The sequence below is a fragment of the Melitaea cinxia genome, chromosome 7 (assembly GCF_905220565.1).
Source record: "Melitaea cinxia chromosome 7, ilMelCinx1.1, whole genome shotgun sequence".
In the NCBI taxonomy this organism is placed as follows: domain Eukaryota; kingdom Metazoa; phylum Arthropoda; class Insecta; order Lepidoptera; family Nymphalidae; genus Melitaea; species Melitaea cinxia.
In genome coordinates, this window is record NC_059400.1 from 9,265,892 (window position 1) to 9,293,314 (window position 27,423).

At 33.0% G+C, this 27,423-nt stretch overlaps 1 protein-coding gene across 1 annotated transcript in view; it reads right to left on the reverse strand.

The window, feature by feature from the left end:
* Window positions 1-2,170: 2,170 nt before the first annotated feature.
* Window positions 2,171-27,423, reverse strand: part of LOC123655324 (all trans-polyprenyl-diphosphate synthase PDSS1) — a 48,350-nt gene continuing 23,097 nt past the window's right edge. Inside the window, exons 3-8 of the mRNA XM_045591137.1 lie at window positions 27,135-27,274; window positions 25,398-25,539; window positions 8,645-8,734; window positions 7,936-8,067; window positions 6,141-6,335; window positions 2,171-3,920 (exon numbers count right to left, since the gene is read on the reverse strand). Of these exons, the coding sequence (XP_045447093.1) occupies window positions 3,699-3,920; window positions 6,141-6,335; window positions 7,936-8,067; window positions 8,645-8,734; window positions 25,398-25,539; window positions 27,135-27,274 (921 nt within the window). The 3' untranslated portion in view covers window positions 2,171-3,698. The remainder of the gene's footprint in view (window positions 3,921-6,140; window positions 6,336-7,935; window positions 8,068-8,644; window positions 8,735-25,397; window positions 25,540-27,134; window positions 27,275-27,423) is intronic.

A 27,423-nucleotide genomic window follows, 5' to 3' on the forward strand; every position in this document is an offset into this window, starting at 1 on the left:
GTAGTATTAGTGACTACAGCTAACATACCCGCTAGGTCAATTTTGTAATAAGTATTCGCTAATATATGTAATTAATAATTGTGTTTTCTTATAAACGAAAAAAAAACCGACTTCAGTTACATCGAACAGTAATACAAGGTAAGTAGACGAAAAATTGTCAGGCAAATATACATTATTATATATAACTCAAAAAGCACTCATCAGATCTCGATCAAATTTAAAAAGTACCACATGACAAGCACCAGCTTTCGTTTAAAAAAATCATCATAATCGGTACATCCATTAAAAATTTATGAGATATAATTTAATGCAGGTCGACGAAAAATTAGTTATGTAAATACGTTTTAATAAAGATAATTTTAAAATACCAGTCCGTTCTCGATTAAATTTAAATAGGGCTACATGACAGACATCATTTTTTTATAAAAAAAGGTTTTAATCGAAAATGGTCCTCCACGTAAAAAGTTATAACATATAAAAAATACAGTCGAATTGATAACCTCCTCCTTTTTGAAAGCCGGTTGAAAGTGGTACTGACTTTAGGTATTTTCATTTGGCTAAAAATAAGAAAGTTCTGGGGGTTTGGGATCTTTCTCTATGACATGTCACTCGTAATACTAAAATTCAGATATCTGCGAGGACAGTTAACACAAAAATTGTCTTAACTTTTTTTTTTTGTTAAATACCGCTCTGGTGGTGCAAGTAGTCGCCTAAAACACCGCCGTTTTGGGGGTTCGATACCCGCTCAGGATTGATATTTGATTTATACAAATATTTCTTTCCGGTTTGGATGTCCTTGTGGGTCCCCACCGGGCCTCGAGAGCATGTTAAGTTATTGTTCCCAGTTGTTATCATATACACCTGATAGCGATCGTTACTCATAGTAGGAAATATATCCGCCAACCCGCATTAGAGTAACGCGGTGGATTAAGCTCTGATCCCTCTAGCACGTCAAGTTTATCAAAATCAAAAACAGCTTTATTCAAATAGGCCCCATGAGCACTTTCGAATCGTCATTTTACAAATTAACACTTTAAAAATAAATTATTATTTTTGTAAAAGTAAAGTTAACACCGATTCGGAATGTAGATTCTATAGAGAAGAATCGGCAAGAAACTCCGCAACCTGATTGTTATTATAGACACACGATAGCGATTGGTACTAGTAGTAGGGAAAGTACCTACTACTATTCCAAATGATAATCTGCCGAAGTAGGCCAGAGTGATGCATTAACCATCGACCCTTCTGTATATGTATATGTATTTGATACCCACTTTAATTAACCAAATACCCAGAACTGTACTTTTCGATATTACAAAAGATAATTACAAATATAAATTTAAAAAATATTTCTGTGAACAACTGCAAAAAAAAATGAGAAATATTAAAAAACTCAAATTTAATAAATGGATATGTCTATATATGTATAATATGTATTTTATTGCTATCTGTTTTTGAATAATTAGTAAATAGAAGTAAAATATATATTAATATAGTAACTAATTTACCATAACAACCTGTATACTGCTAGCTATTTCTGAGCAAATAAAAACAAATTAACTATCTCGCTTACACCCGTATGTTCTTTGTAATCGTTTTTGTGACCATACCGTCGATGATAGTATTGTTTAAGAAACTATTTTTAATAAGTAGGGTAGACGCATAACTTTGTTTAGCAAAAATTAATTAAGCGTAGTATAAATATGTTTTTTGTAACCACGGTAGTTTGTAAATGTTATAACAATATATTACAAGTCTTATGTAAAATGTGTGAGACTGTTACTTGCGGACAAGCTTATGGGCTTTTGCAAGTAAATATAATTTGATGTATGCTTTTTTTTATGTTACAAATAAATTAAAAAAAATAAAAAAATAAAAAATAAAAAATATGCAAAATAAACATAAGAAAGAAAAGCCACAGCATCAAATTATAAAAACAGCTAATATATTGTTATTTTAAACGGCCATATATTGTAAAGCGAACACAAATTAACTAAACTCATTGAAATATCAAGGAAATTAACGAAAAATAATTTGTTGAAATTAATTATTTTGCAGATATAAATATATTTCTAAGTATTTAGTAGCTTTATTTATGCTGATTAGTGTTGAAGAATCAAAAAAGACTTTGATTGAATAAAATAACCAGGTTTATTAAAATAAAACAATATTTTTAACTAGTGTTTATAAAATCATTCGTGATTTAGCATTTTACAAAGTTAATAAAATAATATTTACAATCAATAAAAGCTATGACTACATATGTATATATATATACGGATGTAAATAAAACTCATTTGACTCCCTTTTAATATTACAATGTACCTATAATGTCTGCACCACCTCTATCTGACAATGACTAAAATAAAGAATTACATTATAATTAATTACGTCATAATAATTATACGTTTAACATATCTTAATAAATCGTCACAAGTATTTATATATCCATTTAAATGTGATCTTTATTGATGTGATTTTTAATCTTTATTTTTAGTCATTAAGTCACTTTTTCAAATTATCTAGTAATATCGTATGATTAATCAAATATTATACCTATACAATGATTTAAATCACCTTTTATAATCTGAATAATTAACATTCTCTATTATTTACAATTAATAGCTACAAAATTGCCAATTTATGATCCTTAGGCGATGTCAACATCAGTTATCTCTCACCTCAGTTATATTGTGCACATTCGTACAATACTATTAAATTAATACTATTTAAGAACATACATGTACACCTCTACTACGCGCGTGTAAACTAAAGAATTTGAGGTAATTGGTTTTGAAGAAAACACGGGTAACTTATCCAATGACTCAGTATTTACAACAAGCATATTGCGATTGACAAAAAAAGGTTGGATAAATTTTTCGCCGTTTTAAATTTTAATATTTATGTAAGGGTATGAAGTCACAGTATGAAGGCATTTTACAATGCTACACTTAAACAGAAAAATTGCACAATAATCGAAGAATACACGGACGTATACAACTAATATATTGTATCTATATACAATTTCGTCTACCCCATAAGTAGACTTGCGATAAGTTTAAAGTTGAGCATGAAATTGTACATTTATGTACAGCGGTATTTGGTAACGAGTCGTCACATACGCGCTTAACCTAGAGTGGCTTCGTATCGGTCGCAGGCAGTTTACGATGAACATAACATCCAAAGGAAACTTAAAATAAATCAGGTCACATAAGTGAGGGAAGAAAATATTTTTAACAAATAAAAAAGGGAAAATTTTACATTAAATAAATAACATTCGAGTCGTGTGATGAAGGCGGCGCGTTCGATTACACGACCCTCCCGATTCGCCTAGCACTTGACGATAAAAATATCATAGATATTTTTGTTAACATGTCTCAAATGTACACCCACATACCCATACGCACACACATACACACGCGCACACACATACACACGCACACACACACACACACACACACACACAAAAAAACACCGCAATAGTGTCCGAATACAACGAGTCCACGCACACAAATCACTCACACTACCTAACCCAATATAGAAAGGTATTCGACAATGTGTACTATGTATGGAACCTTTAAACGTTTAAAGGTCGCCTATAGTACTTCGGGCGTACTTCGGTTCGCCCGGAACCGGGAAGTACGGGGAAGTACGTGGAAGTATCGTCGACGAGACGGCGAACGAATATGTGGCCAGTTTTACTTGATCCTGTTGAGCACGAGGTCGGTAGTGACGACGAGGCCTTTCTGGTATGGTGAATCGGCGAGCTCTGCGGCGAGGCGCGCGGCCTCCACGCCGTGCTTGCGCGCCAAGAACCGCGTCTGTTCGAGGCCGCGCGACTTGTGAACCAGCTCGAACGCCTTCTCCACGTCGCCGGCCTCTTGGAACCGCCTCATTATCATCGGGTTCAGTTCCGGGTACTGGAATTTTTTGAAACTTTTAGGTGCTAGTCTAGAAGATAAATATTATATACATAATACATATTGCATTTTTATACTATAAAAGTGGCAAACAAGCGTTACGGTCCGTCAGGTGTAACCGCTTACGGTTACCGAAGCTACTTGCAGTACAAGGAGCATTGCGAAAACGTTGTCGACCCTATCTGTACCCAGAGTTCTGGCTATCCTACTTGAGAAGAATATTATTCAGCTGGGATCTTTTGTAAGATTGAGATATTTCTCCAGTAGAGCTGCTCCAGATTTGGAGCAACTTGCTGTACCCTACCTCAATGAATTTATGTTGCACACTGACTTCAAACACTACGACATAATAAAAACGTCAAGTAATAATAATATATTTTGTCAATTTGAACACACTAAACAAATATCACGCTACTTAAATAAGAAGTGATGTAGTAAACTTAAACGCGGTAAGTAACAAAAAATTAATAATGCATAATAATTTTATAAAGCAAATATTTTTCATTTTATTAACAGTTAATTAGAAACAACTGCCGCTTCGAAATATAGATTCAGCTGAGAATAGACGGCAAGAAACTCAACAGTTACTCTTTAAAACGAAACTACGTTTATATAAATATCTGCATTACAAATCAGATTAAATAACCCGTAAGGTAATCATCGAATGCGAAGCTCACACGTTTATCGTCTATAAATCTTTCACACAATAACATGGTATTAATTAGACTTTAAAATACCAAAAACTTATTAAATTGAAATTTACATTTTTATTCATATTCCTGACTCACACTGTCACACACCCGCGATTATGACATGTCGCCTGTAACAACGCCGAAATATCGGCAGTTTTAAAATAATAATCGCAAAAGCAGTGCCGTAGAATCAAATGTTTAAATCTATTTTTTTTCTTTTTTTGTAGAAAAATTGTAAAATATGAAATAATAACACATAAAGCTTTACCCCATCGTAATATAAGGCCGTTGATTGCTTACAATGTTGTCACAAACGTTTTTGTTCTAGAAAGAACTGAAAATGTGTTACGCAAATCGAATTAAAACCTAGCAACTCGTTTGTTCATTTTTACGCGTACAAGAATAAACATTAACATTTCTACATGTTTACAATCTTGATTTAAAAAATAATTAAAAAGAATATTTACTAAAATTTAATTGCAATATACATTTTTAAACAGTTGTGAGGTAAACTTTGAGACATACTAGATGAAAGGTGTATGTATATATACATATAATAATGTGCTCAATTTCAGCTGTGATGTCGTTTCTAGGTGCAGTTCGTAATAAGTCGTAGTATAATGTTTTGTAACAACCTTCCACAATAAACAGGTTTTCTAATGTAAAATATTTTTATAGCACACGCAATATTCCAATTGACATAGTCGATGTTCTATCAGCTGAATTTAGTTTTTTAATTACTCATGTTACGATTGAGACCCTACTACGGTAATAAGGATTACATGATATCGACACATTATGTAATGTTGTACACGAGATATACGTCACTTCAACGAATTGTTTAGAATTTAAAAGAAAACGTGTGTATAATAACTATTATAAAGTAATAAAATCTCGCTATTACTATGATATTGACTATTAATATAACGTAATAGATTATTCTGGCATAACTATTTTTAAAATGTTTCACTATTTTCAATATTTACGACACAAACAATTAACGTATTTTGTATTTAAATTACATAATTGCTTCTATGTCAAATTACAACAAAGAAAGTTTAAAAATTTATATTGTACAGGACGCAAATCTTTGTAACAATGTACCTAACGGAAATATTTTAAAGACTCGTTTTTCCACTATTATTGGGAGGACTAATGACTATGCTCAAAGTTTCAAAAATGCTTTAAGTTTTTCCCAGCAATTACATTTAAATCTTGTTATATTAAAACCAAGAATCTTATTATTATTATTCTTCATAGTACATTTTTTATACAACTAGGTCGACGAACGAACGTACGTCTCACTTGATGCCTGCATAACCAGAAGCATCGCAAGCACGTTTCCGACCTACCCCCAATCTCCTCCCCCTACGAGCGTAGTCACCTTACCACAAGAACACAACACTGCTTAAAATCAGTATTATATAGCTGTGATCTTCTGTAAGGTCGAGGTGCTTCCCCAGTCAGACTGCTTCAGACTTCCTCCTGTGTCCTACTGACTAAGAATTGTTTTGATATTCTCCAATACCTTTTCACAAGCGAACAGGACTGGCGCGGTCGCAAGTCCGAGCCTCAGGTCGGCGGCGGTGGGCTTGCCCATGGCCTGCGCAGACGACACGAAGTCCAGCAAGTCATCTACTAGTTGGAAGGACAGGCCTAGGTTCCTTCCGTACTGGAATGCGAGCTCGCATGTGTTCTCATCAGCGCCACTCAGTAAAGCTACCTAAAATAATCAAATATTTTTTTTAAAGTCCGGACCCTAAGGGTTTTTTAATTTTATTTAAAAGATGGCAAACAAGTGTACGGGGGCGGTAAGAGGATAGCCTAACTTATGGACGCCAGTAATATGAAGAACATTGTCAGCGCGTTGCCTACCCTATCCTTGACCCTCCCTAGTAGTTCTGGCTACCTCAGTCACCACTGGTACAGAACATTCCTTGAGAGTAATGATATTTAGCTGTGATTTTCTGTAAAGTTAAGGTACTACCCTAGACAGGCTGCTAAGTGACACGCTACAAAGTATAGCAATAGCTGAGGTCACTAAAAATCTTACATTTGCTTTCTATCAACGACATTTTGTTCTGGGACATTTTTTTTGACGTGACAACATCTAATAATCGATGAACGCCGGTGGCATGTACGAAAAAGGATGACTCATTGTAGCGTTACGCTCAATGATAAGTATATGGAATATCAATATATCTATCTTCCACTCGATTGGCCTATACGTCCGAGGAGATGTTTTGTTATGACGTTGTCACGTTAAACTATCGTCCGTAAACCAACTTTACAGACAACGAATTTTTTTGTGTATGTAGCCTAATTAGTTTATGAGTTATAAACACGTGTCGATAAATAGACTTATAAAAAATTTAAATCAATTTTCCTTCTCTTTAATATTATTTTATACAAATCAAAATCAAAAATATCTTCATTCATATAGGCTTTAAAAGCACCTCAGAATCGTTATTTAATCAATTAGAAATTTTCACAAAATAAACATTCACTTGTACATCTTCTCTTCAACCTTGATAATTGTCAATATCGTTTAAAAAGATTTACCTCTTTATAGAAAGAGCAAATTAATCTTCATACATATGTCACGTAAATTATTGTTTTTTTATTTTTTTTAAATAAAATATATTCATTAATACTATGTTTTCATTTCATTCTGTTATATTCATACATTTTGCAAGTCAACTGTCAAGCATTTTTAAATTATTATTTAATGCAAAAACAAAAAAAAAAAAATGACACAGATTATACTTTCTCGTAATATTCCTCGTGATTCACCTTTGTGGAAAAAGTACTTTGTATTCTGTCATAAAACTGTTTAAAGTACTTTATAGTACACTTGATTATGTTATTAAACAATTTTTATAGTATATACTAGCTGACCCCGCAAACGTTGTTTTGCCATATATGTTATTAACTCCCTTTTTTATATCACTTAATCCCCCCCCCTTTTATAACTTAGGGGTATGAAAAATAGATGTTGGCCGATTCTCAGACCTACCCGATATGTACACAAAATTTCATAAAAATCGGTCCAGCCGTTTCGGAGGAGTATTTTAACTAACATTGTGAGACGACAATTTTATATATACGATATTGCACAAGTTAGTTTAAAAATAATACCTAAAAGATTTTCTACATTAAATATCTTATTGGCTTGCGTACTTTAAGTTTGCTATAAATCCAGACCCAAGTTCCCAGACCCCAGTTCAAAATTTAGAAGATTGTGAGTAAGGCGAATCCTTTAATGAATATAGGGACCAATATTCATGTATTTTATAGCAGAATTTATCTCTTGTAGTATTTACCGCTTTAACGGAATTAGCGATGAGCGAAGCGGTTTTTCTGTACGTTTTTGTGAGGTAGTGCGCAAACCGTTCGTTTTCTGTTTCCTTGCTTCCGAGCTGCATGAACTCTCCTTGCACCAAATCTGTTACCACCTGAAATATAATAAATTAATCTTGTAATTTCATGAAGTCTCAAATGTGTAAACCTACCTACTCGTATGTATATATTATATACATACGAGTAGGTATCATAATTGTACCATCAAAATTGTCTGTTACATAAACGTCTATTTTACTAGTACATAGATGTGAACGTAAAAATTTAACTTATTATAGTGAATCTAAGTGCCTACAGGATCAATAAAATAACATAATGTCGAGTTTCTTAACAAGTTCTATTTGTATCAGCTTGTATACATCCTGCGTTGCAATACAATGATTTAATAGCTGTAGATGACTGCAAGTAACTCTACAAACTGATGATAATCTTTATTGCACATACTTGGCATTAGAGTGAGTTTAAAAATTAAAATTATAAAAATATATTATTTTTAAAGTAAATTTTTACAATGTCTCAATCGTTTCAACTTTTTTATTTTGATATCGGTACATTTTGTAAGAAATTAACGTTTAAGTTAGTATTCTGTACGCTCATTTTACTTAGTTCTACATAAAACCTGCTTTGTACATTAGCTCGTAAGAAAATAACGTTGTAAATGTATATTAGTACCTGACTGAGTACAAGTGTGACCTCATCACTTCGCAAGCGAGCAATCATCATCGACGCCACGGCGAGGATGAAGTCGCCGGCCATCGCCACCTGGAACGCGAAAAATTATATTACTATTTGATGCAACTGCAGCCATTGTTTTACTTACAATTATCGCCCCCTAGATATATAAGCCTCAGAGCTACGAAGACCCATGTCCACTTAATCTTATATTCGTAAAACCATTAATTTTAGTTGAGGGGATCATTTTTTTTAATAGGTATAGAAGTCGGCGTTAAAATTTAGCGATCCTTATTTTACTTTTCTACTGGCACTACAATTGGGTAATGTCAGCAAGGACTAGCCATTTTTATTTCCAGTCCATTAGATAAGGGATGATTTTTTTAAATATATATGAGCATCGCAATAATGATAAATAGTTTCCATTATAACTCATTCATGAATTAAAAATGCGCTAATTGTAGTCAAAATTCCTTGACATTGAGATTTAACTACTGTCGAACCAGTTTCTACAATTCGAGAATATATATATTTTAATACGTAAAGTAAAAATTTTGTACCCCTTTTTACGAAAATTGCGCGGAGGAGGAGTCTGAAATTTTGTACACTTATATATGTACGTGTATGAAAAACATTTACTGATGTTGAATCCATAAAAATGTTATATTTTTTATACATTTGAAGTGTTTTAAAGTACTGCTGTAGCATATGGTCACCAAATTATTCAAAGTATAAGGATCAACTAGAAATATTTTGTGGATTTTAGAGAAGATAAAAATTATACAGAAACCTGTAAACATTATAAAATAGAAGCTTTAGAAATCAGACGTCGGCAATGTGATATGTATATGTTATACGATATACTGGCTGGACATATTGATTGTAAAGACTTGGTCAGTGCTTTATATTTCAAAGTGCCCAATCGTCGTACCCGTCACACAGAACTATTTTATACACCTAAAGTACATACAAACTATGCACGTGATTCTATTCTTAGCCGTATAATCCTCACACATCATAAGTTATATTCAGAAATAGATTTGGTCAACATTACAAAAACAATTTTAAAAAAACACTCAAAAGTAAAGATTCAATTAATTAACACACACGCACGCACACACACATACAAACAAACAAACACACACACACACACAACTACTCAGTCAATTAGAATAAATTTTAGTTTTATATTAATGTATTAATTTAACAAACTGTACTTTAAGAAAATAAGCTGCGTATCGAAATTGTTGGATTATCTAATAAATAAACAAATAGTTTATATAGAGAAGGAGTGCAGAATGCTAATTTTTTTGTAAATTATGCATAAAAATATATTAAATCAATAAAGAAAACAGTACACACACTACCATATATTTGACACACACACGCATATTACTTTTTTGTTGATTGTCAGTCTGTAGTCAAATTGAAATTTATTATAAAAGGTTCTTTATTTTCATTATTTTTTGGTTTTCTTTTATTAAAATTTTTAATTATGGTCGAATTTCGACCTGTGGGTGACCACTAGTACTTATAATCACTTGTTGTTGTTTTTTAGTTAGACCTTATGAATACAATGTTTTATCTTTGTGGACGGTAATGAATACTAATGAGGATATTATAGATCATACAGATGTTTTTAGGAATCCTAACACAATAATCACATTTATTTATCATACCGGGTGTCAATATATGTGAAAAGCATTTATTTACTTAATACTTTTCAGAAACCATGGTCACGGGAGGAGTGAGCGGGTTGCTTTAAAGTATCCGAAACGTCGGGCAACAGCGATAAAATTTCGAAAAGTTGTTTCATTATAATGAGTGAAATTCGCGTAAACATTGGAAAACAACCAAAAATATACTCTGATTCATTTTTAATGATTTCATTATAAATGACAACAGGCTAAGGTAAGTAGCGTTTGGTAATCTTAGATTTTCTACAGAACAACTGTATTGTTATAATGTCTTGTAATTAATTGCTCTATCTAGGTACTTTTAGTTTATCGTAATTGTAAGCGATATTTTTTTATTTTTTTTTTTACTTTGCGTAATTACAATAATTATAGTATAATAAACATTACCATAATGAGTTTTAAGGCGAAGACTTTGTAAAACAATGTTCGTTAAAATATATAAAAAAAAAAAAAATACTAAGAACGACTCTTTCAAATTTCTTATTTATCTTATGGGATTTTTTAATTAATTTCAAACCACAGTATATATATAGTCTAGCCATAAATACTGTTACAATTAAAAAAAAACAAACAAAATATGACATTTGAATTTGTAATCTTTGATGATATGATATGATTGCTCATTGTGTTTTCTCATTTTCGAGCCGATGCGTTGTAAAATATTTTGTGATATTAAAATTGAGGGACCTGATAAAGAGAACCGAATCGCTGTGATAGCATTACACAAAGTAGGTATGGAGCCAAATACAATTTATAAAACTCTCCATACGCTTGGTATTAGTTAAATGTTTATGTACCGGGCTATTAATAGGTATATTTAAACCTCCTCTATTTGTGACAGAAAAAGATGATGATGATGCGGCGGCCAGCCGTCCGCGTAGTGTTCATATGAAAAAGGCAAAGCAGTAAAGGAAATAATTCGAAGAAATTCTATCCGAAAGCAAAAGATTTTATCTCGTGAGATAAAGATAGCACCTAGAACTATGTCGCGTATTTTAATGGTTTTATATTAATGTATTAATTTAACAAACTGTAATAGTAATAAATTAATGTTACGTGCAATAGAAAAAATCATTTTTTTTTCCTTTGCGACAATATTTAGGGCAAGACTGTATTATCAAATACAAGAGATTCCTAAACAACAATAGAAAACAAAAAAGAAATATTTAGAGATGCTGACGTCATTAGATCGAACTGTGTTATCACTGATTATTCTGCACATCGGTGGCGCTCATTTCTCCGATTGCCAACAAGAATGTGTAGAAAGTTGTAAAGCCGTCGCATACTAATACAGAGCGGGCGTTTCGCCGGACGCGCGGCCGGTGACTCGACACCCGGCTTTCGGAACCACACGCTGCCCATTAACAAACACTGGACACCGGTTAGCCTACATCCACTGACTGGCATCGATACACCTATATACGAAACTGGGTCGGACTGTAAAGAACGCCGGAACGAAAACTGTGTAAGCTGTCATTTCATCTTTGAACCGATTGCCGACTATCATCGAATGTTTGGCCTAGGATTTGGAGTTTAATAAATAAGAGAATAGGTGTAATATCGAATATAAAATAAGTGTTTGCTAAAGATTGAAAAAAAGTTATAATTAAATTTAAGATTACTAATCTTTTAAGAACTTTTATGTCCATTTGATTTTCTTTTCTTATATCGTCTTACTGTTACATAAATACTTTCATCAATTTCATAAAAATACAAAAACGTGAAAGTTAGTTGAGTGATAATAATTAATTTTCTGCAGATCACTGTCTAGGAATATATTTAAAAACGTATTCAACTTTATATAACGCACAAACACAACCATTTATACTTGGTATTTAATTTTTTAGCTAATCGTTACTTTGTCACCTTCTTTTTACGTATAGAACATAATTAGAACGAACTAGAAACTTATAGTTTTAAGAGAAAGCGTTTATTAAAAATATATATTGATTAAAATATAATAACTAGTAAAACAGCTTTTCAATAAATTAACTAATTTCAGTTATGCACGATACGTCAATATTAATACAAAATACTGCTCTCGAAATCGTGGACTTCGCCATCACCACACCCATTTAACCTAACACAACGACGGTCAGACAGAGCAATCTGCCCTTGAACCTTGCGACCTTTTTGAGGTTTACTCAAGCTCTCGAAGAACTCAGTTATTGGGAAACAGAGCCCCGGCGGCATATAAGACTACGTTGTATGTTATTTGCACAATAGCAAATCTTAAGTACTATTCGAAAGAACGAGGTCTGAGAACTAAAGGTCATAAAATTTATAATTTTGCAGATTTGGAGTGAATAACAAAAAAAAAAACAAAAAAACAAATCCTAACAAGTTGCTTAAAGTTTTTTAATATAGGTTATTAATTTACGCAGACATATACCTGCCCTTTGATATATATTTTTAGTGATTCGATTCGACACAAATAAACGACAATAATAATTAATAACACATTAGGCTTGTTTTTTTATACTCAAACTTAAAAAACTTTAAATATTGCATTTTAGTGTGGAACGGGACTATAGACAGGAGCAGACAGTGATACTGCGGGCGAGTGGTTGGCGCTGTTGGCGCGTGTCGTTCGTGCTTCGATGAGTTAATCATAATATATATACGAGTATATACATACATATTAACACACTTTCAGCCGCTATCCGAACTAAAAACGCACCCGTTATGCGCATGCCCGGCCGCCCGCGACTATCTTAGCGCTATAACAGTATAATATTTTACCATATCATTCAATATTTTCACTATGGTACGTTTAGTTTAATCTGAGTAAATGTTAGGCGATAAAATGTTTTCAATTTCGCTCGTATAGTAAAAAAAAAAAGTAAAAAAGATACTAAGTACTTACAACACAAAATATGGATAAAAAAAAATTAAAAATTATATATCCGCTAATTAATTAGGCAGCTAGATAGGTCATATTTACATACGGTAGAGAACACAGATAAGAGTGAAAGGTTTTCTAGCGAATGCGTTGAAAGTGACCCATCGCCACATGAATAATTTACCAGAAAAATCTCTACATTTTACGCCAACCATATTCTGAATGCGTTTTAGTTTCTATTCTGCCACTTATTTATACCAACAACAGCGTTATTTTATTGTTAACATACGTGAGTTAACCACGCATAAATTTCGTTTTTCAGATTCAAATTCATTATAATATTAATATGTAAATACGAAACTAAATTTTCTTTCAACATTTTGCGATAGGTTATTCGATTTAAGAATAATAATATTAATCGTCACCAAGCTTAAAACATTTATGAATATTGCGTTGTTTATTTATATTTTTAAATAGCAAATACTCGGGGTCATTAAAATATTCAGGATTGCACCACGACGTTTGTGAACTTGAGCTATATTGATCTGATGAGTATAATCTATCCAATGGTAAATTTCGAAATAATTATTTGACAAGTGGGGTCTCGCGTAAACCGCGTTCTTCGCGTGTTATAGTCGAAGTGTTCTTTCGCAAGGCAGCCTTGACAGTGGTGGTGGGCAGGTGGCGGACGGAAGGTGAATGTGGTGGGATGAATGTATGTCAAGCGGACGGCCTTGAATCCCCTCTCAGCGGTCCACTATCAACAGACAACTTTTCTATTTAGCATTAACAGAAATCTCTAAAAAATAATTTAAAATAGCCACAACTACCTACAAGATCAGACCACGCGCAATGTTAGGATTTCTAATGACATTATTTATTTTCAGTAGAACTAAATTTTTGCTCAATGATTCAGATAAAGCAATTTTGTTTAAATAATTTCACGGCCCTGCTCTGTGCAATTATTGAGCCAGCTTCTTTTGGCGGGTGAGGGAAAAAATGATGAGGGTAAATTTTTACGATGCGCACGCACACCGTCAAAAAAAAAGACACGCTGAAGTTAACAAGTCAATGAAGAAGAAGTAAGCAAACTTGAAGTTAGCTAACCAATGAAGTATAACTTACGTGCGTACATAAGTACACACACAGTTTTTTTTACAATTACGTCAGAAAACAAGCTCACCTGATAGTAAGCGATTACTGTAGCTTATAGACGCCTGCTACACAAGAAGCAACGCAACCGCGTTACCGATGCTATCCCCAATCCCCACAGGAGCTCTGGTCACCTTACGCACCACAGAAACACAACACAGCTAGAAAGCAGTATTATTTAGCTGTGTCTTGTATAAGGTCGAGGTACTTCTCCAATCGGGCTGCTCCAGATTTGAGCAGGACATTTCCTGCTGTGCCTAACAACAGTTAAGCTGTAATTTGTTTAATTTTTTAATCCACTAAATTAATTGTGGTTGCTCGCTAACGAAAAAAAAAAAACCGACATTAATTACAAGTAAAACGACGTAGGTAGACAAAATGTACTCGTCAGATCTTTTTTCAAACTTAAATTGGACTACATGAACAGCACCAGCTCTCGATTTAAAAGAATCATCAAATTCGGTATAAATTCGGTATAACCTAGTATATCTACATTTATAAGGTTTAACACGCATTAAGTCGAATTGCGAACATCCTCCTTTTTTTAAGTCAGTTAATAAATAGGTAGAAATATTTGAATTAAGTAAAGCTACCTTTTAATGCTTAAGTTATTGAGTTTTCAAAATTGGTAATACGTAACAGAAGGTTTCGTTAAAATGAATATACTTATTTTACGTCTCAAGTATATTTTCAATTCAGATTATGAAATATTAACCATAAATACATATTAAGATATATATCCAAGGCTTAATCAATTTTGTAGCAGTTGCTATAGTAATAAATGTTGTAGTCCTAAACTATGTGGTATCGGAATGATCAAGATTTATTCGAATTACAGCCGATCGAAGTATTTCGCATCGAGTGAGTGGTCTGTCCAGTGATTGCAACACATGCAGGCATGTTGTGGCGATTAGTAGCCAACGAGTGGGCCATCGTTTCGACATAACCGCCTAGATGACGAAGTGGCACGTGTCTTTGTAGAGTTTGGTTCTTCGAGCATTAATTACGTTTCTATGACAGATATCACTAACATGAAAAAAAAAATTTTATTTTGATCAGACAAATACTATTTATATTAATTATTAAGTTGCGAATTTTTTGTCATCATTAGTACGAATCTTGCCAATATTTGTAAATAGACCTACGCTAAGTTTAAAAACAAGTACAAGTGCCGGTCGACCCACATCGTCGGCCGCGCCACGAGGTAGGTACTGTTATGAAGACCAGTTTAACTTCGCTTATAAATTAAACACAGGCGGGCCAGATGAAAGTGTTGAACGAATTTTGCTTTCGACGAAAACTCATGTCACACAGAATTTCTATAGAAAGTGTTAGGTTTACGTTTATATTTATTTATTAATAGAAACCTGTTCGAGTTTATTTTCTATGTCATTCTCTTAAGCATGTTATGATAGTTCTCACTAAATATCAAAAATTTGAGTTAATTTCGATTTTATTGTAACAATACTAAAGCCGATTTCATTTAAATGTTTATGCCGGTTTTCCTTGAAAATAAAATAATAATATCTTTCTCCGTAGAAAGAGGTCTATCGTTATCGTGAATCGTGATTTGTTTTGCTTGCCTCTCGAAACGATATCGTAATAACATGAAAATATACAATTAATATTTAATTATGTACTTACGAGTATTTTACTATGGGTCGCGATTCAGCCTGTAATTTTGATTCTTTCTCCATCTAGAAGGATTGGAGATTAATCCAGCACAATGCTCTACTGCGGATCGGCGAATAGGTTCCCTACTAAGGGGAGTAACGATCGCTATTAGATATTTATGATAACAACCAGGACCGATGGCTTAAGATGGTCTCGGAGGCACGGTGGGGAGACCCACAAGGACAGACATCCAAACCGGAAAGTAATATTTATACAAATACAAATATCCATCTCGAACGGCAATCGAACCCGCAAACCGTCGGTATTTTACGAGTAGGTGACTAAACGCACCACGCCACCAGAGCGGTTGTATAAACTTGTTAACTTGTTGTTGTTGTGATTGGTATATTGCTATGCTACTGTTAAGTCATGTTTGTATATTTATCTTTAGACAAGGGTTTGCTACGATAGAACTCGCTAGCTAGTAGTAATCTTTACTAATATAATATTATAAAGCTGAAAAGTTTGGTTCTTTGTTTGTGTAAGCGCGCTAATCTCAGGAACTACTGGTTCCAATTAAAAAATTATTTTTTGTTGGATAGCTCATATCCCAAGGAAGGCTATATAGGCTATTTTTCCCCTCAAACTAGCAACAAGCTAGTGTTTGTATAAATCTTTTGAAAATACTATTAGACAATTACACAAATACATATAATAGAAGTATTTAAGTGCTTCACATTTGTATAACTGTAGTCAGAGCAAGGCAAAGAATTGGTAACAGACTAAAAAAATAAGGAAATCCATGCGAAAAGTCGTAATATTAGATTGATGTAAGAAAAACAAGGAGGTTGGACGAAGTGATCGTGTCACCTTTACATTTTAGCAACGTTTAGATTATTTACTTTTTATACTAGTTATGTGTTATATATATCTTCATCTAAATCCTATTAGCGTAATTTTTATATAACAGTCTCACCATACTCATTGATACATACTCATTGATAGTTTCAAAGTTCTGTAAACAATACTATTACAAAAAAAAATCTTCTTGGTTTCGGACTCATTCAGTCACTATATAAACAACATCTTGTTACATTCTATATAGACTGGTGATGTAGCCTTGCTCGTTACCACAGAAAAATTATATAGGGGTATATTGACAGTTCTTATGTGATCACATGTGATCATCCATTACAAAAAAATAAATAAATGGGACATTATGTAAGTAAAGTTACTTGTGACAAGAAAATCGGTTGTAGAAGCAAATTATTACGAAATAAAATAAGATGTCAAAATGTGACAGACTGTAATTAGTAAAGATTGCTCATTATAATTTGAGGAAAAAGAAAATGTATTTAAACGGCCACGGTATAAAGGGCTGCGAGAGAAATTACATCGGTGCAAATGCGTCAATATTGCAACATATTAAGATGAATTACCAGAAATACGAGAACTAAATTCGTAGTAATTGGACCATCTGTTAAAGTGCAGATTTAATTGTAATATATATTATTGCATCAGTAGTTTGTGCGTTCCATAAAGCATAATCGTTCGGCTCATATTTGAGGAACCACTATTATTATCAACCATAATAAATTTTATATACTTTTCCAAAATTAACGATTTGATTCAATAAAGTTGGTAATAAAGTACGTACATAAGACTTTAGGTACGAATAAAGCTCAATTTTTCAGGGCAGGTAACTAATATGTACACGAAGAATGTCATTGTACTCGAAGAATAAAAGTTCAAACAGTTGCCAACCGTTCAAATAAAATCCTATCAGAATATGTTCTATCTACAAAGGGTTTTGCGGTATGTTTTATAAAGAGACAGATCAATAAAATGAAGAGCGTACTTTAATTTTTTTTAAATACCATAACTGGTTCACTGATTATTTCGTAAGTTTTTACGTGAAATAATTTAACATTTAAGAGTTTAATGCGACGCTTCGGTAAGAATATGAACATGAACTGAGATAGGGCATAGCAAGAAATTTCCTGTTCAAAATATGGAGCACCCGACTGCGGTAGTACACCTTACAGCAATTTAATAAGCATAAAACACAAATTATGACTTTTCTTTTGAATATTTTTAAAATTAAAAGGGAACATTTTTATAACAAAACTTGAACTATATTTACATTGACAATGTGTTCCAAGAAATAAGAAGATCAAATATTCTCCGGAGCATAGCGCAAAAGGCACTGCGGTCGCTACTTAATAATAAATAAAGCATATATAAATATTCCAGACGCGTACGGTCCTGATTAAAACTTGCAGCTCTACGGCGATGGATTCGAAGTCCAATGAACAATAACTTACGAGACTTATTCTGAACAATGGTCGCAGAAATGATAGGAATCGCCAATTCGACGCTGACGTTGTATTTCGCATCCTTGACAAGGCGACAATAGGTGTCGCGGACGACTTTGCACATTACAAAGCACTTGTAGAACACACATTTAAATCAGAACAAAAGAACGAACGGAACAAGAAAAATACAAAGTCAATAACCGTGACTTTAAACTTCATATTTTTAAAATATGTAATATGAACAAAATTAATGACTCAAATATCAATTGTCTATTATAAATTATATGTTATAAAAGTTCACGAAAAAAAAAACCTGTCTTACAACGTAAATTAAATTAGTTTAATGTTTAATGAGGGTTTTAAGCTGACACAGCAGGAAATATCCTGTTTAAAATCTTCATCTGCAGCCCACCAAGGGAAGTACCTCAATCTTACAAAAGATCATAGCTTATTAACACTGCTTTTAAACAGTGTTGTGTACCTATGGTAAGGTATGGCCAGATTTCCTGGGGAGGATCGAAACTGGGATTTTTGGATTTTCCGGTTCTTTCGGTACTTTTTAGTTTTTATTATACAAAATAGTGTTATTCTTCAATAGTGTTTTACAATTAAACATCTAAGTAGTTGTCGTTGAATTTTAAGTAATTTTTGCAAAAAAAAAAAATATATTATATATATATATATTAGAATTAAACAGAACTTAATTACTCAGTCTTCTCATCGTCATTTGCTTTTTTTCTATTCTCGTGTTTAGTAGTAATAAATAAGTCAAAAATTAATATTATTATATTAAACGAGCAATTCTTGTATATATATATATATAATCTGAATCTCGGAAACGGCTCCAACGATTTCCATAAAATTTAGTATATAGGAGGTTTCGGGGGAGATAAATCCATCTAACTAGGATTCATTTTTAGAAAATGACGTTTTATCCCTGTTTTTAGGGAGTGAAAAAATAGCTACAATATCGTTAGAATACGAAGGTAAATTTCGCAACTGTCATTAAAGTTGTAATAGCTCGGTGGGAAATCGGCCGGTCGGGATCAACCGAGGAGATCATGGTTCAAATCCCAATGTCCCTGATCAATTATTTTTTTCCTTTTTTTTAATTGCACTCGTTATTTAAAAAAAAATATTATTCATATTTTATAGATATGTAATTCGAATTTAAATATGAATTCCAAAAAACACGATTTACTAAAAATACCGAGCTAGGCTCGGTCACCCAGGTACTATTATTAATATATTATACCTTTAAGTTTTGCAAAAAGTAAATTGCTGGGATAAATTTAAATACATATGTATGTAGATGCTGTGTGGCTACGGCACTAAAGAATTTAGCCACCCCCTCTCTTCCCGTGGGTGTCGTAAGAGGCGACTAAGGGATAACAAGGTTCCACAACCATCTTGGAACTTAAGAAGCCGACCGATGGCGGGATAACCATCCAACTGCTGGCTTTGAAATACACAGGCCGAAGACGGGCAGCAGCGTCTTTGGTGCGACAAAGCCAGTACTGCGGTCACCAACCCGCCTGCCCAGCGTGGTGACTATGGGCAAAACACATGAGTTCACGTTATTTTTGACGTAAACTTGTGGAGGCCTATGTCCAGCAGTGGACTGTATAGGCTGTAATGATGTATGTAGATATGTCGTGAAGCTTTTAGGCTTGCCGAGTGGATCCTGTGGCTTTTGTTGTCAAGTAACCTCTATCAGCCTTTAGTAACATCATGGCATGAACCAGAAGGCACACAAAGCAAAGCAAAATGGTAGTTTTTTTATCTCTGCTATCTATCGAATCAAAGTATTAACAATGAGGGAAATGTACCGCCAATCATCATCTATTGCGGACACTCAATCCGTAAAGTTAGTTTTGAGTAAACAGTTAGTTGACTATTAAGATCTTTGAGGCTGACATTATGAATGTGGTTCTAATCCAAGGTTATTTATAGAGTAATGCTGCTAAAAAGCTCAGGGTACTAAACAGGGCCAGACGATGCTCCGCATTGGGCATTGGCTTTTTCTATACCGGTCTATCCAGGTGGAATATTATCTGTACTTTAAGGTATCCTAAAATATAAGCTACAACTCCTAGACTCCATCAAAGACGGGCAGTTCGTTATGTCGTTTTTGACCTTTAGGTATCCTTTCATCTCTTCCTTGAGAAGTTGATTCTGCATGAATTTTTACCATCTATACAATGGGGAGACGTTCTACCGTCATAATGTTACCGTAGTAGCCTTTTCTTTAGGACACGTTGTTAATCACATCACGTAGTAAACGTCAAAAACGATAATTTTTAAATATGAATCCTAGCTAAATCGATTTATCGCCCCCGGAAACCCTGCTCTTTAAATTTCATGAAAATTATTTGAGCCGTTTCCGAGATCCAGATTATATATATACAAGAATTGCTCGTTTAAAGGTATTAAATTATATTGGACAAAACTTTAGCTTCGGGTGGATAAACAGCTTTTATTTAATTTTTAGTATTTGGGCTACAAATGTTACGCGCTTTTGTACAAAGCACTCAAACAATTATTAACAAATGAATAATAAAATTAAAAAGATCGGCGGAGATACTATAAAATTAAACAAAGACTGGCAAATGATAAGTCGTGTAAGTGACTAACGCCGAGTTGCACGCCACGCCAGTTTGCACCCAGTATGCACTTCTAGTTCGCTTTAATATGAATTGAGTAAAATAAAATTCCCGAAAGTAGCATAAGAACTGGGACTGAAATTTGATTTTCCGGTTCTTTTTTCCTGACTTTGGATTTTTACTTCTAATTTAAAACAAAACATAGTTTCATTCTTCGTCATTTTAGGAGTTGGATATCAAACAACTTTTCCTTATTGTTGTTATCCTATGTGCTTAGGTTATGTATGACCCGAGTACATGAATGAAGTGAATGCTTGCCAAATGTCATGTTACCTTGTAGTAAGTTATAGTGCCATCTATAGTTTATACTCGGTGATGAATCAACCAGACAGGGCATATTATAACTACAGTTTCACGGAACTATTTTAACAGCTTACTGTGTTCTAATTGGTGTTTATTTAAAAATGCTTGGGGCGAAGTAAAGCTTATTTTAAACCAACAATTTCGCAGAATGTTAAAAAAACGACGATTAGCATTTAAATCAAACAGACACTCCTAGTATAACATGCCATCACTAAGATAAAGTATATATGCTCGGCGTAAGTATATAACTTGTTTAAATAAAGATCGTTAAATCAAAATTCTAAATTGTGGTTTATATTATAAGCTATCTCAACATCGTTTTAACTATTAACACCCAAACCTAGGTACGCCTCAAACTATTAGTTTCTATTAAAAATTAAAATGCTTTACATTTTCAGAATAACACTTAAATGTACCTAATCTTCATTTGTCTCTCGTTTGTTATATTGGTTAAGATTACTTATTTTTGGGTCTCGTCATGTAAATAAAAGCATTGTATACACTTTTTATATATCTAATTTAACTACCTACTTCAATAAAACCGTAACTACATAAAATATATAGATTGCAGGTAGCATGCATACTTGTAATGACGAATTCTGAATGCTGATTATAGATATATGTTAAATCACATCGCCGGAAGACATAATGGAGGTTTAGTGTTTATTTATGAAGGACAGATGAAAACGCGTAACGCATATAAGGAGTGTTAATAACATAGTAAAATAATGAGTTTTACAAGATCTGAGATTCTAATTGCATGAGTTGCGCATTTTGTAATTGAAATCAACTATTTGTCTAGCTATTAGTACATATATACATACATATATGTGTCAGCTTAGACAGAACTATTAAATGAATCAATCGATCAAATTATACATTATATTTTAAATAGCTATAAGTCTAAACAGATTAAGGATTTTTTTGTTAAGATGTTTGTTAAAAATGAACGGAGGAAACTATTCTATTAATACATTAAATTCTACTTCGATCCTATTTGAAGGTAGACGCCGTCATGTCTACAATTTCGTTTCATTCACATTAAAATAGTAAATAGATCCAACAAATACTTTGGTATATTTTTATATAATACTAGCTGACCTGGCGAACTTTGTACTGCCTTCTTTATTTTTTCTTAAATATAATAATTAATATATCAAAATAAAATATAGCCTATCTTTCAAGTTGGATCGAACTGCACACGGTGTGCGAATTTTATTATAATCGGTTAAGTGGTTTAGGAGTCCATTGAGGACAAACATTGTGACACGAGATTTATATATATTAAGATTAAAGAGTGTTTTTAGAACATTATGCAGAATTACAAGAACCACCTTGAGAGAACTGATGGCTGTAATGCGTTTCACAAATAAGTATATTCATTTCAGGGGAAATATTACACAAAACGGAGTGTACAAATGTATACGAGGTTTTCATATTTATTTAGCCAATATATGTATATGACATTAATATCTGATTGCGTGACAACCAGCAGTGGAGTAGCGTGGTGGATTAAGCTCCGAACCTTCTCCTACACGGAGAAAGAAGTCTATGCCCAGCAGTGGGATGATACAGGCTGAACGTTTACATGACATGTTTAGAATTTATACAAAAAAAAAAACAATAATATCAAATAAGAATTTTAAAAGACACGATTTTAATATAATACATATAATTTATTTCTTTCTATCATTATTTACATAGAACATAGATCAAAAATGATTACATCAGAGGATTTTTGTAACGAAAATACATTACCAAAATAAGTAGTAAACGTTACATATACGTTTTTAAGTCGAATGAAACAGTAGCGATTATTTTAATAGTAACACATGGTATCTATTATTTTAATTTATATTTTTTGTGTGGTTAAGGCAGTAAAGAATATAGTCACCCCCTCTCTTCACGTGGGTGTCGTGAGAGGCGACTAAGTGATAACACAGTTCCACTTCCACCTTGGAACTTAAAAAGCGGACCGATGGCGTGATAACCATCCAACTGCTGGTTTTGAAATACACAGGCCGAAGACGGGTAGCGGGCTTCGGTGCGACAAAGCCAGCCCTCCCAGCGTGGTGACTATGGGCAACACATATGAGTTCACGCTAATTATGGCGCGAACGTGTGGAGGCCTATGTCCAGCAGTGGACTCGATAGGTTGAAGTGAATTTATATGCTTTATTGCACTTTAAAAACATAATTATAAATCACTTACTTTATTTACGAATATAATAAAAACATGTATATATAGAATTACTTATAAAGCAAATGTGAAAATGAATCTGTGTGTCTATATTTAAAATTCATCGTGACTGTATAAAACGATAAAAGTATAAATAAGACGAAATCAAAATTTTTAAAACTAGAGGCCGCGGCCGCAGGGCACTTTCACCAGAGGTCGTCAGCTTTCGGCCCCACACCCGCGCCGACGCGGCATCCCGATTCTCGATTGACCACCACTCTCGACAGTCACTACGTTGTTTACGTACGGAGCCACTACACACCTCGATACTTCTGTCTCTGTCTTATAAATGTGTTAGTGAAAGGTCGCATCGTCTGTCTGTATCGTTAGATGTAAGCGATGCGGACTACTTCCCACAATTTATATTATTCTTTTTTATGTGGGACAAGAACCTGAACGTGACTTAATGATCTAAATTCTTCGCCTCTCTTCATTTTTAATCCGACGATACGATGACGATCGAAATTTTTTTCCTGGTCCAATTTATGTTCCAATATCATAAGTTATCGAACTATTTACTGAGTCGCGTATACACGTAGCCTAATTGTACGTAAAATCAGTTTTCTACATTTACTTAAACTTAAATTAGACACATACAAAGCACAGTTTAATATTTACACTATAAATGGTTCGATAATAAGTGGATATATAAACTCAAATATTGTATTGTAAATATAAATTGTATATCAACGAAATCGTAGGACTTTCTTAAATTTCGGAAATTATCGTGGCAAAAGTGGCTTAATCTTTTACGCTACAAAAAAAAAAAAAAACTAAGTAAAAGGGGGTGCATACCCTGTAACAAAAACGGGATATGAAAGTGCTTTCGTTATACCATTTGGGGACATTTGTTTTTAGTCGTTCGTTATGTTAAAGAAACATTTTAGCTCTGAAAACTTATCTAGAAGTAAGTATGTTTCTCAAATTAAAGTACGAAAATGTATAATTACATCATTATTTTATACTGACCTTGAAAAACTGGGTTTTTCAGGGAACGCTTAGAGGAAACAAATCATTATAAAATGTGTGTATACACATCATACATGTATGATGTGCTTAGAATTCTTATTTAATTTTTTTGTAGATCTGTTTGTAGTGTACTCACTACAACTCATCCTACAAGCTTTTAACTTAGTTCTTTCTTTTTAAATATAAATGTCACTTAATAAATTTTAAAGAAATCGTTGTAACAATTTAACGTAACAGGAATGTCAAGGTTGAATTACTGTCACATAGCAAGACCGTTTCTATTTTCAAGATAACTTATAATTACAAACAGAATTTTTTATGCTATGTGAGAAAATAATTTGGCGTTGTGTGGAACCGTGAACTATTGAGGTATGCAAGCTGTAATATGTTTGTTGAACAAATGTTTAACGATATCCACCTTAGCAACAGACTTAACATACATATCATTATACCAACGACGTCATACGTCCCAATCGATCCTTAATGTAGACGACGCTACATACATACATAACTAGTAGGTATTTTGGGTAGGTCCAAGGCAAAGATTTATAACAAAGCGTACCTCGTTACATTTATTACAATTGGTTTTTGACATACCAGATACTTATTTAATATTCTTTAAATAGCTTTATTCAATAAAATGTATATTGTTGTAAGTAAGTAAGTAAAGTATCCAATCTACCAAGATTTTTTCTTCTTCAAAAGAAAATATTTTTACAAGTAGGTCGGTTAATTTTCATTAAACATGTATTAAAATAGTCATGTAGAGGTTAAATTAAGAGTTAGTTTAATCACTAATGCGTCATTATTATTCAGAATCGCAAAGCTCACATCATTTCCATGAATCAGATAAGTTAATACAGTGTTAATCGTGTGGACGGACCTTAAGATAATATTGTTTCATTGTGCAGTGTTAAGTAATTGCGCAATCAAATGAGCGGTTAGATAATGACACCAACCTTTTTGTGGTTCCAGAGCACGTTGACGGAGGGCTTTCCGCGCCGGAAGTCACTCTGGTCGATGACGTCATCGTGGATCAATGAGGCTGAGTGGATCATCTCACTGATCATAGCCACTTGTCTCTGAGATGGCAGCAGTGCACTGTTGAGGCAAACGAATTCTTAGACAAAACGAAGTATCTATGTTAAATCTATGCGACTCTCTGCGTCAGCTCAAATATTTTTTGTTAAATATCAATAAAAACTTCTAACTATAAGTAACATATATAAAAGTAACGTAATATCAAAGAAAACATAATTTAGTAGGTACACATACATGTAATATTATTATAAAAAGCAACGCCGGGGCAAATTAGACTTGGTCTTATTGTTAGTCCTAAAAACGTAGTCTTTTCTAGACAGCAAAAAATTGTACATATGACAAATTTGTCATTGCAGTGGTTAGAAACTTAGAAAACGGACAAAAACGAGTTGAAGTAAAGCAATAGAAAGAGTATTTGTATAGAGTATTTTTATATTTAATGATTAGACATTATTATTTATTATATCGATGGCTCCTAAGTATACTGAGTCAACTCTACTTTTAATAACTTTATTTTTTTGTTACATAGGTAGATAGGAAATCAAGTAAATGTTATTAATATCTTAAAAAATGAAATTATCAAAAGTTGTTAGTTGACTCAGTATACTTAGGAGCCATCGATATATTGATTATTTGACATAATTGTATATGTGATTTCGACCAAAGATTTAGATGACAAAGAAAAAGAACGTAGTGAAATTTTTACTTTAAATTCAAATTTAATTAGCATGGTGTAATGATTTCAGCATCATCACCCGTTGATACAATGAAATATGCAAATATAGGGAGTATGAAGCATTAACGAAGATGTCAACCTCTCTTATGTTTTATGGAACACAATGGTGATATTATTAATACGATTATAAATAATTCTACACGCAGCTAATGCGCACGCATCGTCTCTTATCATGTTCTTTACATATTCTTAAAGTGTAGAAGGGTAGTCCGCGGCGAATCATAGTAACGACGTGAACATACTGCATAATAAGAAAATTTATTACATCTATACTCAATTCCTCAGTATTATCTTTAAGGAATTCCCGCGTAGCTACTAATAATATCACGTACAGGAGATGTAAATAGCGTACTTTACAAATGTTTAAAAATATTAAGTCCATAGAATTACGTTTGTCAAGGGCACGGTTTCTGTTTAATTATAATTTCTGTGCCAACATTGTGTAACGTGTAAAAGTAAATATTTAATAAACAAATAGAGTATCGACTTCTTTGGTTTGTGAACTATCCGGCATTTAGTATTTATTCAACGTTAAATATCTTATGATATTTGTACCTTTTTTATTTATTTTTTTACTGATAACAGCTATAATGATAAAAAACAATGTATACTTTCAACAAACTCAATAAGCGTCACTAGAGTGAAAAGGGAGTTCAGAAGTGTCCCCTTTTTACCTTCAAAGTCAACGTGAAAGACATTGAACTCGTGACCTCAATTTAAGAATTTATTCGTATAATTTAGCAACCAACATTAGAGTGAATGGTAAGCTAAGACTTAGGTTCTAAAAAGGCCAAACTTAAACGATAACTACACTTAAATATTAAGAGCTTCAAGTAATTTGCTCATAAAAGGCCAAATTAATAACAAATTTAAAATTGATTATGTAGAGATAAATGTATTAACAAACAGTGAGTCTCACCTATTTTCTCCGTATACGTGGTAGTTGACAGCTCTCGCCATGAGTATAGCCACCATCGGCCTGAGAGCTTTTCCCTGTCCATCGAAGTAGTATGTAGCTATGGTGTTCAGCTCCGGTTGGTTTGTGTTCCGTTCTAATTCCTGTTAATAGAGACACTAAAGTCGAGTTTGCATCTATTTCAAACAATATTTTCACTGTTTAATAATCATAATGATGCTATATATAATTCTCGCATAAAATACAAAATTTTAAACCATTCTTTTTTTGGTTAAATTATTGTATCCATGAC